Genomic DNA, 17079 nt, shown 5'->3' on the forward strand with positions numbered 1-17079 from the left:
GAGACTAGAAGGACCACAAAACCAAGCCAACAACAACGTTTCATACTATGTGAATTGAGTTTACATTTTGAAACCAATTTGCCGGCTGCTTTATAGACAAAGTCAAAGGATTGAGAATATGATAAAAACCAAAATAAAATGACCAAAATACCCCTGACAGTGTGACAGGGCCGCTTCTACGAAACACACAGGCAATTGCAGTCTGTAAGAACCAAAGCCGACCGTCATTATCTGTCTGTACATGGGTTGTCGTCAATTTGAGCTCCCCTAACTCCTATCCCCTTATATTAATCTCTCCTGTACCTCCCCCAAGACCATCCCCACCACCATCTCTCTCTCTAAAAAGATTATAATCTCAAGAAATGGCAGGGAGAAAGGGTACCGCTGGTGAGTTTGAAGATTTGCTGCCGATGATGGCCGATAAGTTGGGGGGAGAGGGTCTGATAAGAGAGCTGTGTAATGGGTTTCGATTGTTGATGGACAGAGACAAAGGACTGATCACTTTTGAGAGCTTGAAGAAGAACTCTGCTCTTCTTGGGTTGCAGGATTTGGGAGACGAAGAGCTGATGAGCATGGTGAGGGAAGGCGATACGGACGGTGACGGGGCGCTCAATCAGATGGAGTTTTGTGTTCTGATGTTCAGATTGAGTCCTGATCTGATGAAGGAGTCTGAGGCTTGGCTTCAACATGCTATGCAACAGGAACTCCATAGTTCTTGGTGTGACGGGAAATCATAGTCACAATGGTCGCACTAACTGTTACTAAGAAGGAATAGGAACGTTGTTTTTGATTTGGAAATTGATTTTTATCTTTTTGCACGTTGTTCCTTCTTCAATTGATTTGTTTTTGTTTTGGAAAATAACATTTTGAGTTTTATTGGTTTTGTTCATGTTGAAACAGAGACGAGAATATATGGTCATGTACTGAAATAAAATAAGTGGGTTTTTTAATTTCTCTTCTTCTCTCTTTGGGTGTGTGATTGTGTATTGATTTGGTTATCTTTGAATCCTCTCCCCTAATGATTTCGTTGTGTCCTTGTGGTTGATTAAATTTCACTTATTAATATACAATAAACTTGTAAAATTTTACCATTATGGTGGTGAAACGCCAAAAATTGTTATTGGAGTGGAGTGTGAGAAAGAAAAGTAAAATTGGCTGATATAAACACAAAATGTAGAGAATAAATCTGAGACATTATTAATGAGTGTCCTGTAATTGCATACACCAAATGACAAACATCAACGTTAAAGGGTTGGATACCCTTTTGGGCTTTCAGCCGTTCAAATGGTCTCCAAAATCGTCATCATCCCCAAGGTTGAAAATTTAGTTTGATCAAACAAATTTTGGGTCAAAATTGAGCCATTAAACTTTTGAGACGGGTCCATGTTGAAAGTTGAAACACACTCCATGAACTCAGTGATATTTAGGATTAATTTTATTGACAACTCCTCAAATTTGATCAAATATCACATTAAAATACTTTTAAAAAATTACTATCACTCAAATTATAAAAACAAACTTACTTTTCAGAATTATCAGATTACTTTTTGAATATAAAATGATATTGTTACCCATTTGACTTTGTCAAAACCTCTTTTATCCTAAATAAAATTATTTAAAAGACAAAAATACCCATGACAAACTTTGCATTTTTCACTTATTTGCTTCTCTTTTTCTCTATTTTGGCTTCAATGTAATTTTTTTAATAATATTTTGCTCAGTATGATCAAAGTATGTCTGGGAAAACAATCATTTATGCAAATTTAGATATTGGGTTTGTTGTAGATTTCCCAAATTTTAAGAAAAATGTTTCCTTATTGTCCTATGTTTGTTTTTGTTTTTGCTTTTTTTTTTTTTAAGAGATCGATACAAAAGTTTTTAGAAATGTTTGTTTGGAAAGATTAAACTATAAGAACAATTAATTTAGAGATTAAGCAAATTAATTAATTCACACCAGGCATACTTGCTTCATTTTTATTTTTAATTTTTTGTACTATAATGATTTTTTAACATCTGGACATGCATAATGCATTATATTTATATTAACCAAAAAAATTATCAATTATAATGCGTGAAAACTCTTGATTCTTGAACTTCAATAACGTATTTCATTTGCTTTATATAGTATTACGATCAAACGATTAAAACACATTACAAAAGCATACACCTAAATCACTACAAAAATAATACTTTTTTTTAAGCCACTTCAAAATTCAAACTGAATTGATGATATATATATATATATATATATATATATATATATATATATATATATATATATATTTGATAAATGAATTTTATTAAAGAGCACAATAAATCTGATGATAGAAAATTGGAGTAATTTATGCTTGTTTGTGTATATATTTATATAAAGGGTATATTTCTTTCATTTATTTGTGTGACTCTTTTTTTTATTATGAATTTCATTTGAAACAGATTATTGATAATGTTTTAAACTAGCAATGGTGGTGAGGTGGTGGGAGGTGGCCCAAGTATGAAGATAAAGAGAAAGTATGAGTGAGAGTGAGGGAGTTGTTGGATAATTAATTATTGGGGGTAATTTTGTCTTTTACAATTATGATATTTTAACATAATAGACTAAATGAGGGTAAAAATGTTATTATACATGGTGTCAATGATGGAAAAGTGACTTAGAGTGTAAGTAATAATAATTTTTAAAAGGTATATTTCATATGTGACCAAATCTAAATAGGTGTCAATGAAATTATCTTTTATATTTATTTGTTCAAAACCCTTTATAAAGGGTTGAGAAATTGAATCCAAATTAAAAAATTAATTTTGCTGGGGCTTGAGCTTTCAAAACCCAAATAGGTTCAGGTCAACAAAAGGCTCGAACAAGTATGGAAGGAAGTGGTGCAAGTAATGACTGTTTCCTATTTGTCATTTCACAAACTTCTTTCTAAGAAATTGTTTACGTTTAATAGAAGTTGAACTTTAAACCTATGTTCAGATGGAGTCCTGATTTAATGGAGTCTGAGGCTTGGCTTCAACATGCTCAACAACAGAAACTCCTTAGTTCTTGGTTTGATGGGATATCATAGTCACAATGGTCACACTAAACGTTGTTTTTTATTTGGGAATTAATTTTATCTTTTTGCACGTTGTTCCTTCTTCAATTGATTTGTTTTTATTTTGGAAAATAACATTTTGAGTTTTATTGGTATTGTTCATGTTGAAACAAAGACGAGAATATATTATATATTGTTGAAGATGGATTCTGCGCAACCCGGATCTGATCTGACTTCCTGAATAAAGAGAAGAAAAAGTGATCCTACAAACACCGGTGTGTTACCGGTGGAGTAGGCTCCGACGAACAAGTCAATGTGAATGATAATCTCTCTGGAGAAATCGAGATATTGAGTTAGGATTTTTTTGCCTACCTCCAAACGTCGATTAGCCCTCCCTATTTATAGGACTTGGGTCAGGATGTTACGTAGCGTCCACGTCGTCCTTAATCCTTATCATAATCTGTTAGCCTAATCCTTATCGTATTCTGCAATTCTTATCGTAATCTGTAACCCTTATCTTAGTCGTAGTCCTTATCTTAGTCTGTAGAGCCTATCTCAATCTTATGAGATAGCGCGTTACTTTAACGATCTTCCCCTATCCACGGGTAATTAAATTATAATCATCAGTTGCCCCCCTTTTCGGAAGATTGCTTGTCAAACCACCGGAACGTTAATTCCCAAATATGACATAATAACAAATAGCTGGAATTGTAGAACCGTTCACCCTGTATTTCTACAATAAGTTGGCTTGATTATGAAATAGTAGAGCCTTATCCATTAACTTGACTTAGTTTGCCACTTCGCGGATACAGTCGGGGGTCGAGCTGCCCGGTCAGCTCGCGGGGGGTCCAGGGGGCAGCGCCCCCAGGAAAAATTTTTTGTTTTCCTATTTTTTTTTAGAGGGCCGTAGTTGCCTTTGAAATATTTGTCGCAGTGCCTCATTGGCAGGACCGTAGTGCCACATTGACAGTTTGTATATATGGCAGGCTGCCATGCTGGCAGCCTACCTTTTGGCACATAGGTAACTCATGCAGGGCTGCGAGTGTGGTTGTCCTATTCGAACTCCAAATCCTATTCTACCTTGTAAAAGTAAAATAGCCCGCAAAATAGCCCGCTGAGAGCTGTTTGTCCCTCATGAAACAGATTTCTATTAGAATTCCACCAGAAATACTTTCCTTATCTGTTTACGTTCTTCTGCTATAAACCGAGATAGTTCGAGTAAAATTCATTCAAATTACTTTCATCATCCAGAAAGCCAGGTAGTGCCAGTCGTAGTGATGTGGTAAATTCCATGCCCTTGTTTTCTTCTTGCTTCTATTTAATTCGTTGTTGCTTTTTCCTCCAACTCAGTATACCAAGACCAAAGTTAGAAAATTTTATAAGTCACTGTGAAGTTAGGCTCTTGCATACAGTAGCGTGTGTTACTACCAGCATGTTTTACCCAGAATCTAACACTATGTCAGACGAGGAACACCGCCAGTCTGATTCGGCTCCGTCAGAGACACATCTGGTACAGGATATAACAGGCTCCCTTACCTCACAGGATCTGGATCGGATCAGGCAAACTTATTCAATTCCAGACAGTGTTGCTTTCAGACTTCCTTCACTTGATGATAGAGCGTCCTCCTTTTACCCAACTGAGATTTGTTTCTATGAGTCTGCTTTTATTGCCGGATTGCGTTTTCCAATCCCTCTTTTTATTAGGGAACTGTTGCGTCACCTTAATCTTGCTCCGACTCAACTCTCCCCGAATGCCTGGAAAACAATGATGGGTTGTTTAGTTCTGTGGCGAGCTTGTTGTAATACCTCGCTCACTATCCAAGAGTTTCTTCATTGCTACATTCCCAAAAGGGGTGACTGGCTGTACTTCTCCCCACGGGACAGAATTCTTATCTCTGAAATTCCCCTTAAGCACAAACCATGGAAAAGCAGTTTCTTTTTCGTTTCTGGTGATGGCAGGGAGTTCTTTCCTGAAGAAAGTGCTTTCCTACGAATAGGGACTTCCATTCCTCGTGCGTGGTGTAATCAGAATTCCACCGGTGAGTTGTCCATAATGATACCCTCTTATGTTTTAAAACTCAAAGTAAATTTTGTTTGAGTTATTAACAGAGTTGTTGTTCTATTAGGCGTTAAAGAGATTGTCGTTTCATTTGATGATCTCCAGTGAATAAAGGAAGCCTTTAACTACCCAGTGAGGGACTGGTTTTCACTCGTGACACCTCAGACTTTGTTTACCCATGGGATTGGTCCTCAGCCAGTTGGCAAGTCCTCTGTAACTATATCCCGAAAACTTAATAAGAGGCTTCTAGCTCAGTTCAAAGAAGGCTCAAGTGACTTCCCAACTACTTTCCCCGCCAAGAGGAAAAAAAAGAAGCCTATTATTACAGCACAAAGGGTCTTACCTGTTTCAGTTGTTTCTCCACACGAATCCGACTCGCAATTCCCTCATCAGCTTGTGGATGGGACTATGCCACTCCTTACTGAAGTAGCGGTACTCCCCTCAGATCCCTATTCTTCAGCAGCATCTGTTCTAGGCAATGCTCAACTTGTTTTTAAGAAGATAAGCGAGTCTTTGTCGAAGGAGGATATGATGTATCTGAATTCACGCCCACCAACTGAGATTGTAGACTGACTCATGCATGATCTCGCACGGGTTAACTCTCGCACCATCCTCTGTTTTTATTTAGCTTTTCTTTTCCTCTTCATTGTAACTTTTTATTCCCACGTGCGTACAGGTGAATACACACGCGTATTACTTGTCGTGTCTAGCTGTAAAAGGAAGAGAGCATTACACCAATATGTTGGCTTCTACTCGCTCCCAACACCAAGCTGATTTACAAGTGGAACGTGATAAACATGAGGTCGCTCTACAAGCAATGCGTGCTGAGTTAGAAACAGAACGAGCTTGTCATGCATCTTATGTGCAAAAACTCAACAAGGAGATGTCCCAGAAACTAATGGTGGAAAGAGCCAATGCAGTGGGTGAGTTTAAAGGCTCACCCACCTTCAAGGAGATTATGTCGAAGGCCTACTTTGACAGCTTCGAAGATTTTCGAAATCGTGCTGCTTTTAAATTTGCAGACCAAGATTTCTCTGTCATTCAACTAGATGAAGCGAGTGATTCCGAATAGGATAAATGTGTAGCCATTCATTTATTTGCTCCCATGTTTCTCTTTGTGCTTGAAACTTCTCTTTCTTTACAATCAGTTTCCATTTATATTTGTAGGGTTGATAAGTAGGAAGGACAATTATGTTTTGCCATTGCGACTGCCGCATTATGTTATTTTATTGACATCTTTGGTCGGCTTATCCCTTTGATAAGGAAAGTAGATTAAGACGAGTTTTTCTCAGCTCGTCTATGTAATGAGGTAAGTAGATGTATACGAGCTTCACTCAGCTCCCCCTTTAACAAGGGAAGTAGATTCCTATGAGCTTCACTCAGCTCACCCTTTAACAAGGGAAGTAGATTGCTATGAGGTTCACCCAGCTCACCCTTTAACAAGGGAAGTAGATTGCTATGAGCTTCACCCAGCTCACCCTTCAACAAAGGAAGTAGATTATTATAAGCTTCATCCAGTTCACCCTTTAACAAGGGAAGTAAATTGCTATGAGCTTCACCTAGCTCACCCTTTAACAAGGGAAGTAGATTATTATGAGCTTCACCCAGCTCACCCATTTAACATGAATATCTTAACATATCAAAATGATAATGAATTATTTGAAACAACTGATCCAAGTAAGGAATACTTTATTAAAGCCAAAGTTGATAACAAGGCTATTGAAGACATTCATTCGTAGAGAATGAAGTAATTATTGCAACTAGAAGTATTAGCAAAAATAAATAATAAATTGAGACTAAACTGAAATTGTTTACTAATAATATTTCTTTAGATGCTCAACATTCCATGGGTGAGGCAGTGGCTTTCCCTTTAAGTCCTCCAACCAGTATATTCCTGGTCGCTGACATCGCGTAACTTTGTAAGGCCCTTCCCATTTGGGACCTAGTTTCCCTATGGTTGAATCCTTAGTTGCCTGAGTAACTTTGCGGAGTACTAAATCTCCTACTGAGAACTTCCTAGGCTTGACCCGAGCATTGTAATACTTGGAAACCTTCTGTTGATAGGTAGCCATCCTAATCTGGGCTAGGTATCTCCTTTCTTCGATTAGGTCCAAGCTTACTTCCAACTCCCTTTCGTTCTGCTTGGGCTCGTAGTGCTCCGTCCTAAAGCTTGTTAGGCCAATCTCTACAGGTACTACTGCCTCACTTCCAAACGCTAAAAGAAAAGGGGTTTCCCCTGTGGGAGTCCTTGCAGTAGTACGGTAAGCCCACAGTACACTCAGCAGCTGCTCAGGCCACAATCCCTTTGCAGCATCAAGTCGAGTCTTGATCATCTGAAGGATTGTTCTATTAGTGACTTCGGCCTGTCCATTCGCCTGGGGATGTCCTGGCGATGAGAAATGAATTTGAATCCCGAGCTCGGAACAAAAATTTTTGAAGTCAGAGTTATCGAACTGTTTTGCATTGTCTGTGACAATCACTCTAGGAATCCCAAATCTGCAAACTATTGATTTCCATACGAACTTCCTTATATTGTTCTCTGTGATCTTGGCCAGAGGCTTAGCTTCTACCCATTTAGTGAAGTAATCAACCATAACAATGGCATACTTAGTTTGCCCTTTGCCTTTGACGAGAGGACCAATCAAGTCCATTCCTCATTGAGCAAATGGCCATGGTCCTGACATGGGAGTCATCTCCTCTGACGGTTGTCTCGGGATGTTGGCAAATCGTTGACATTTGTCACACTTTTTAACGAAGTCAAGTGCATCTTTCTGCATGGTGGGCCAATAGTATCCTTGTCGGATGGCCTTGTTTGCAAGTGACCTACCCCCAGCATGGTTTCCACAAACTCCTAGGTGGATCTCCCTCAAAATGTAGTCAGCTTCCTCGCTAGAAACACATCGTAAATACGGCATGGAGAAGCTTCTCTTGTAGAGCACCCCTTTGATAAGCGTATACCTAGCTGCCCGCATCTTGACCTTTCGAGCTTCTGCTCGGTCTGTTGGTAGCACCCCATCCTTGATATATCTGATGATAGGATCTGCCCATTCCACACTCAATATCGCTTGTTGCACTTCAATTTGTCTCTCCTGATATATAGATGGTTCATTCAAATATTCCAGTGGTATATTCTTATTGATCTCAGGTTCTAATGCAGTAGCTAGCCGGGCTAAAGCGTCTGCTTTCCCATTCTCTTCTCGTGGTATTTGATGAATTGAGAATCTTTGGAAGTGATTCTTTAATTCCTTCACATTTTGTAGATAACTCTTCATCTTCTCGTCTCGTGCCTCATATTCCGCTTGAACTTGTCCAGCGACCAGCTGGGAGTCGGTGTACACCTTTAATATCTCAACTCCTAGGGCATTTGCCACTTTTAATCCTGCTATCAAGGTTTCGTACTCTGCTTCGTTGTTGGTTGCTTTGAAACCAAACCGAAGTGCGTACTGTATATTTTCTCCCTCTGGGGAGACAAGAACAAGCCTGGCTCCGCTAGCCTGAGCAGTAGATGACCCATCCACGAACAAGTCCCAGACTACTTCTGGGCCCATCTGCTCACTTAAACTTGGTTCTGTCAAAAATTGGGGTTGTTTCTCCTCTTCTGGAGGGGTAAACTCAGCTAAGAAATCAGCCAACACCTGAGCCTTTACTGCTGTTCTTGGCTTATACTGAATGTCGAACTCCCCTAACTCTACTGACCACTTCATCAGTCGACCAGAGCTTTCTGGCTCATGTAGGACCTGTCGAAGGGGTTGATCTGTTAGGACCACTATCGTATGCGCTTGAAAGTATGGTCTCAGTTTCTTGGTGAACACAATTAAAGCAAAGGCCAACTGTTCCATTCTTGGATATCTTTCCTCCGCACCCCTAAGTGCTTTGCTCACGAAGTATACTGGCCTTTGGACCCCTTCTTCTTCTCGTATCAGAGCTGAACTGACAGCTGTCGTGGAGACTGCAAGGTATATGTATAGTTCCTCTCCCGGTATGGTTCGAGATAGTAGTGGGGGAGAACTAAGGTATTGCTTTAATACTTTGAATGCTTGCTCACGTTCTGGGGTTCATTCAAAAGCCTTCCTTAGCACACGAAAGAAAGGTAGATACCTGTCAGTTGACTGAGAGATTAGCCTACTCAAGGCAGCAATCTTCCCTGTTAGTCGTTGTAGATCCTTAGTTGATCTTGGCGATCTCATGTCAATGACTGCTCGGATCTTCTCTGGATTGGCCTCAATTTCTCTTTTGCTTACCATATATCCCAAGAACTTTCTTGAGGAAACCCCAAAGGCACATTTGCTGGGGTTGAGTTTCATCTTATGACTCCTAAGTACCTTGAAGGTCTCCTGCAGGTCAGTCAAATTGTCTTCAGCTTTTAAGCTTTTCACCAACATGTCATCAAAATATACCTCCATGTTTCTACCAATTTGATGCTTAAACATTGCATTCACTAGCCTCTGGTATGTTGCACCAGCGTTCTTGAGCCCAAACGGCATTACTTTGTAACAGTACAAACCTCTATCAGTGATGAATGCCGTTTTTTCTCTATCTGAGGTGTACATAGATATCTGGTTGTATCCAGAATATGCATCCATGAAACTTAATAGTTCGTGTCCAGCCGTTCCCTCAATGAGCATATCGATTCTTGGGAGAGGAAAGCTGTCCTTCGGGCAAGCTTTGTTAAGGTTGGTGAAATCCACACATAACCTCCATTTTCCATTTGCCTTCTTCATTAGGACCACATTTGCCAGCCAGTCGGGGTAGTACACCTCTTGAATAAAGTCGGCTTTTAAGAGCTTTTCCACCTCTTCTGATATAGTCTGATTTCTTTCTGGAGCAAAAGTCCTCCTCTTTTGTCTGACAGGTTTGAAGTCAGGATTTACATTTAGGCGGTGCTCCATGATAGTGGGGTCTATACCCGGCATGTCTTCATGTACGCATACAAATACGTCTTGATTCTTCCTGAGGAATTAAGTAAGTTCATCTTTGATACCTGGGGGGAGTAAAGACCCTATATTCACTTTTTTCTTGGGCTCACCAAGGATGACCTCTTCTAGCTCCTCTGTAGGTTCCGCTCTATGAAAGTCTGGTCTATCTTTCCCTTCCAGCCCTTCAATCGTAAATGCCTCTTGCGATTTTATTTTTCTGAGAGAGGCGACATAACATTCACGAGCCATTGTTTGGTCCCCTCTTATCTCTCCCATACCATATTCAGTTGGGAAACGCATCAGGAGATGGTAAGTGGACGTGATTGCTTTCATAGCATTCAATGTCGTTCTCCCCAGGATAATATTATATGATAATGGGCAGTCCACCACTATAAAGTCCACCATTACAGTGACCTGCTTTGGATTGGCTCCTGCAGTAACTGGAAGGGTAACTGCCCCCAGTGGATATACTTTGTCGCCTGAAAATCCCACCAGTGGTGACTTCATGGGTCGGAGCTTCTCTCGGCCAAATTTCAATTTCTCGTACGCCCTAAGAAATAGTATGTCAGCCGAGCTACCATTGTCTATTAGTATTCGTCGAACAGTGAAATTAGCAACGACCATGGAAACTACCAGAGGGTCATCATGGGGCTGGTGAGTTCCCTTGTCATCTTCTTCAGAAAAGGTTATGACCGGCTCCTCAACTCGAGGTAATTTGGTTGGAGGACTTGTCATTCCAACTTCATTCACCTCTGAAAAACTCCGAATTCTCCTAGCATGAGCCTTCCGAGCTGAACTCGTCTCACCACCACCAGCGAAGCCACCCGATATAACTTTGATCTCACCCATTGGTTGGTGTTGAGGAGGGCGATCATCTCGGCCCTCCCGGGCTGGGTTGGAGCCTCCTTTTCCATTTCTAGTTGTGAATTTGCGTAAATGACCTTTACGAACAAGGTTCTCAATCTGGTTTTTGAGGTCGAAACAATCCTCTGTGTTATGTCTATGGTCCCGGTGAAACCTACAGTATTTATCTCGAGACCTCTTTGTTGGATCAGCTTTTAGCTTTGGTGGCCATTTCAATGATGCGTCATCTTGAATCTGCAGAAAGACTTGCTCTACAGATGTATTTAGGGGGGTATAGTTATTATACCTGTCTGGGCTCGCTGGGCGGTGAAACGATCTGTCAGCCTGGTTGTTTGAGAATTTCTTGTACTTCAATTCCCTTTCCTCCCTAGTGCTAGGTGCTGGCCTCTTCTTATCCGACCTCTTATCTTCACCATCTTTGTTTTTTCGTGCATTCATAACATCGTCAGCGTTCATGTGCTTTCGCGCTCTAACCATTAACTCTGTCATGCTTGTAGGGGCTTCCTTTGATAAGGAAAATAGGAACTTAGAAGTCTGTAGTTCTCCCATAAAGGCTGTGAGGACAACCTTGTCGTCCACTTCTTCAACTTGCAGCATTTCAGTGCTAAAACGACTTATGTAATCACGAAGGGACTCTCCCTTCTGCTGCTTCACATTAAGTAAATGTGTTGCTGGTCTCCTGTGCTTCTGCCAAGCGATGAAGTGTCCTATGAATTGTTTGCTCAACTCTTCAAAGTTTTCAATGGAGCCTGGCTTTAATTTATTGAACCAGAGATGAGCCCAACCCTTGAGTGTGGTAGGGAAAGCCTTGCACATAATCTCGTCCGGTACAGCTTGCAAATACATAAGAGCTTTGTAGGTCTCCAAATGGTCGAGAGGGTCCCGCGTCCCATCGAAGCTCTCAAGAGTTGGCATCTTGAATTTGCTAGGTAGAGGACAACTCATAACAGCTGGGCTAAAAGCTAGGTTAGTCTTTTGTACCATATCGTTCATTACAGCCTGGCCCTTCCCTTTCATCGCTTGCATGACATCGTCAACCTTGGCTTTCAGATCCTGCAACTCTAGATCGAACTGAGTGGCGTCCTCAGTCTTGTCTCCAACATAACTAGAAGTATCTCCATGGAGCCTGGTGGTATTCCGTTCAGGGGACCGATGGTGATGGTTCCTCTGTTGACCCCATATTTGACTAAGCTCAACATCGTTGTTAACCCTACGGGAGTCATCGTTGGGTACTTCACTGTTTCTCTCCTCGTTGGGGGCGGCTAAGTGTTGCAGAATCATCGCATTTTGTTGGACTAACTGGTTCACCAGTTGTTCCAACGCTGCGACGCGTTCCTGATCATTTGGGACGACGGGGGGTTGCCCCGTTGAAGTCCCTGCATCAGAAGCCTGCAACCCTTCGCCCTCGCCAGCAGCCAGACCAGATCGCAATAGAACCATGCTTTGTTTAGAGAACAAAAATAAGTTCCCACAGACGGCGCCAACTGTTGAAGATGGATTCTGCGCAACCCAGATCTAATCTGACTTCCTGAATAAAGAGAAGAAAAAGTGATCCAACAAATACCGGTGTGTTATCGGTGGAGTAGGCTCCGACGAACAAGTCAGTGTGAATGATAATCTCTCTGGAGAAATCGAGATATTGAGTTAGGGTTTTTTTGCCTACCTCCAAACGTCGATTAGCCCTCCCTATTTATAGGACTTGGGTCAGGATGTTACGTAACGTCCATGTCGTCCTTAATCTTATCATAATCTGTTGGCCTAATCCTTATCGTATTCTGCAATTCTTATCGTAATCTATAACCCTTATCTTAGTCGTAGTCCTTATCTTAGTCTGTAAAGCATATCTCAATCTTATGAGATAGCGCGTTACTTTAACGATCTTCCCCTATCCACGGGTAATTAAATTATAATCATCATATATGGTCATGTATTGAAATAAAATAAGTGAATCTTTTATTTACTATCTTTTTTTTCTTTGGACGCGATTGCGTATTGATATGATCACGTATGTTAAAACTTGAAATGGTTTTTGTTTTGTTCTTGTCGTTGATAAAATTTCACTTGTGAATATTCACTAACATATAAAATTTAACTATTATGACTGTTTAACACCAAATGAGACAAATTAATTCTAGTCTCGATCTACAGACAGATTCTTTTTATTTTTTATTTTATTTATTTCTTATCTGGTCTGATTTATTAATTTAAGTTTTGCATACAGCATTCAAACATTATTTTGCTCACATCTACGTAAGAGAGGATTTTGATTTGTCTGATTACCTATTTATATATATGACGTAATAATTTTGTGGAGTCAGATATTAATAGCTTGATCATTCCTTTTGTCATGAATTTTCATAAAATAAAAATCTTTCGTCAAGGACCACTCTCTCTCCCTCCCGAAACGTGAGTCAAAAATAAAAATAAATAAAATAAAAATAAATTAAAAAACAGCCCTGTTTGATTGAGGTTAATGGAATGCATCCAATCTCGTGTTATGGGCTCTATAGTTGGGCCTAGGGCATTTTTTCGGTTTTTTTTTTGGTCTGGTCCACCGCCTTGCCTCAGTCAGGGATAACTCATGTATTGTTTTTATAGTTGGGCCTAGGCCCAGGACATCATATTCATTATAAAAATACTAATTCATTTTTATAACAGCTTAAGATTAAAGATTAACTTTCTTAAAGTGGAGAAACAAGTATATTAATTTAAATCTTTTCATTGCTAAAATGTATTTTGCAACAAACTTTGATACTTTTATCGACGAGCATATTTTTTTGCCAAACCTGTAGTGTTAGTTTCGAATTTAAATTTTTGGATGAAGGTCCATAGTTGTGACTATCAATAGCTTTTTTTGCAATAATAACCTCAAAAATTACAATAGTTATTTAAAAATTAAAAAAAAAGAAGTAATTCTTATATGGAACAAAACTTTCCCCATGTATAATGGACGTACATATGGAGGGATAGGGTGAAAATCTCTAAAGGGTATCAAAATAATTGATGGTTGTAGCAAAGAATGGGTACTTATCAAATTCGTCTCTAATGACCCTCATCCGTTTTGTCAAATCCAGGAAGCTACCTAGCTAGGTGGAAAAGGAAATTAATTTTAGCAAGCGTGGTGCTGTTGGGGGCCAAGGGGGCAAGACGAGCACCTCTAGCCACTTTGATTGCGTGAAGACAATCAAAGGGGCCAGATGTGCCAGGCTAGCCTATTCAGCAAGCACTCTAAACATCAAAATCATAGAGATAAATGCAGAAAGACATGTTACGCCACCTTTTAATGTAAAAAGGCGCGTTGCGTACACCACTTCTCCCTTATATTTACAAATATGAAGTATGAATCTATTGTATTATACAGTTTTTGATGTTTGTAGCTTATTAAATCGAGAATCAACACAATTATATCTAACATCATTATTTCAGAGAGGAAAATAAATGTGTTGCTGTCTCCATGACAACACAATAATCTAGAATCAACACAATTATTTCAAGGTCTGAAATAATTGAATTACATCCCGTCTTTTTTTTCTTTTTCTTTGTTTTTTTGGCGCGCACTTGTGGCACACTGCATCACCAAAAAAATAAATAATGAAACTTACAATACAAAGCCAGACCAGACTCTTATAAGTTCATTCCTTTACCTTGACATTGGGGTACGGGCACAGTTAGTCAATGAACTTATGTCCACAATCCAAATTGTACCCAACATTATCTAGACAAGTCCCAGCAATTCTTCCACACGAGTCTGGTCCACACCCTCTCCTATGTACTGTTTCTATTGGAAGCTTTGGTCATCTCTAATCCACATTCACAGAAACTCACCCATTTTTATAACCTGTTTGGCTATGTTAGTATCTCAACTCCTGCATCAATGTGTTTCCCACATTTGCTTGACCCCTACAGCTCTCTCCACCCTTGTTTGGAAAGATGGAAAAGAGAAAAGAAAAGGAAAACCTTTAGAGAAGTAATATCAAAGACGTTTGTCTCCTTGACATGACAACAATAATCTTGTAAAGGGTTGAGAGTACTTTGTGGTCGAGCTAGGATTGGCTAACTGTGGTCCAATGTGTAAGCCAAACAGGCTACATGAAAAGATGGGCATGCAGAATGATCTATCTGATACTACAGCCTCGGATCCATCTTTCAGGAACTACAGAGTTCATATCAAAAGAACTTAAAGATTTCTCAAGTTTTTTTTTTTTACGTTAGATCAATTAGGTTATGTTTTGCACTAGTGTGATATAGGATACATTGGGGTAATTTTGGAATATATATATATATATATATAGAGGATTGGGGCACTTGATTTTCAACTTTAGTGTCAATCATCCTTAGTAAACCACTAATTGATTTCAACATTTAATTTTAAATATATCAACTGGTTATTCAGTTAAGTGTGTTTAATAACATAAAAAAATTAATTTCACTTAACGTAAGAGTATATTTTAAGTACCAGTCACTTCAATTATTATCGAAAAAAAAAAATTACCACCTTATAATTTCTACTTAAAATTCAGCCATTTAAATTTATAAGTTACGTCAAACACAATTCAAGAGTTTTGTTAACAATGCCATTCTGCTCTAGTCTCTAGAATGTGTCGACACTCGTAGTTCTTTGGAATTTTTTGAAAAGTATTTGTAAACGTTTTAATATAAACAGTAGACAATTAAGTTGGTTATGAATTCTAAATTGATTACTTGGCCTATTGTGAAGCTGTGTTCGGTTGCATGAAATTAGAGTTTTAAAATTGGAATTTGTGGAATTGGAGAAAAATAACTCACAAAATTGAATTAAAATTTTTCTCCAATTTCACAAATTCCAATTTCAATACTCCAATTTCATGAAATTGAACACAACGGAAATTATTATTTCTTTATTCAATTATTGGTTAATTCTCAAACTTTGCTTTGTGGTTCTCAAAACTCAAGTCCTAAGACTTTCTAAAGTAACATTATTCTAGGTAATCTATCTCTGTTAGTTGGTTACTTATTGATATAAGTTAAACAGTTGTGGATTCTTTTTCCAAGTAAGGTTGATTAATTATAGAGGCATGAAGAGTGCCTTTAATGTGTTTCATGACAATTGACTTGTAAGGATTGACTAGTACCAATAACCATATCTATATTGGGGAGACAGGATGAAAAGTAAGATAACGAAAGAAAATGAGTCTTTATTTCTCTCAACTGGGTAAATATCTTTGTCCATTAAAAATGGAAGTAAGAAAATATATCCAAGCATCACATTGATCGAGAAGACAATGTCATCCACAATTCATTGTCCTGATAGTGGAGAAAGTAAGAATGTTAAATGACAAGATGTCCCTCAAATATATATATAAATGGATGCAGGGGCGGAGTTTTCTGTAGGCTAACCTGCACTATAGCTCAGGTTTAAATAATAATAAAAATAAAAATAATTAGTATTATTATTTTTTATTAGTCATAACCAGTTCAGTCCAGTCCAATCTATCCAATCCATAATAAAACATAGGGCAAAATACAGCTACACCTTCTGAGGTTTGGCAAAAGGACACTCATAAGAAACTTATATGTTTTTTAGACAAAGACACTCCTTGAATATTTAAAAATGAACAAAGACACCCTTTAAATGTTCAAAAATGGACAAAGATATCCCTTTTACAAGAGAAATTGACCAAATTACCCTTTGGCCGTTTAGGAGACTTTTTTAAACTTTATAATTTAATAAATTGGACCAATTTACCCTCATAAACAATTTATGCATAAATAAAAACTCTTTATATTGTTCACTTTTTTTTTTCTTTGTTATTTACTTTATAAATGTCCAACTTCTTAAAAATGTAGACGTCTAAAATAATTTTTTTGATCCAATACATATATTTCAAATAAATTATATTTTGTTATTACTTCTTTTCTTTTTCTTTTTAAATTAAGATGCTTAATTATTTCATCTAAAAAAATTAAACCAATTTCTTTTCTTTAAAAATAAAAAATATGATACCCGTAAAACTTTATGCATCTTAAATTATATATCAAATATTATGCATTTTCCAACATAAAAGAAACTACTATATCTCTTCTTATCTCCAATGCATTCTTGTGATTAAAATTATAAATTTTTCCTCATGCTTATGATTTTGATGCTTTGATCCACACCCAAAAAGTTGCAATGAATTAACTTTCACATATTAATTTTTTTCTATCCCTTGTAAAAAAAATAAAAAAAGTT

General features: G+C 38.3%; 1 protein-coding gene across 1 annotated transcript; it reads left to right on the forward strand.

The window, feature by feature from the left end:
- The first annotated feature begins 200 nt into the window (after window positions 1-200).
- Window positions 201-962, forward strand: LOC132310292 (calcium-binding protein KRP1-like). The gene has a single exon (XM_059808479.1). The coding sequence runs from the start codon at window positions 363-365 to the stop codon at window positions 735-737; it is 375 nt and encodes a 124-aa protein (XP_059664462.1). The 5' UTR covers window positions 201-362; the 3' UTR covers window positions 738-962.
- Window positions 963-17079: the final 16117 nt, after the last annotated feature.

The sequence above is a fragment of the Cornus florida genome, unplaced genomic scaffold (genome assembly GCF_030987335.1).
Source record: "Cornus florida cultivar Cherokee Brave unplaced genomic scaffold, ASM3098733v1 CherokeeBrave_3.0.0_Hap2_Chr05, whole genome shotgun sequence".
NCBI lineage: Eukaryota > Viridiplantae > Streptophyta > Magnoliopsida > Cornales > Cornaceae > Cornus > Cornus florida.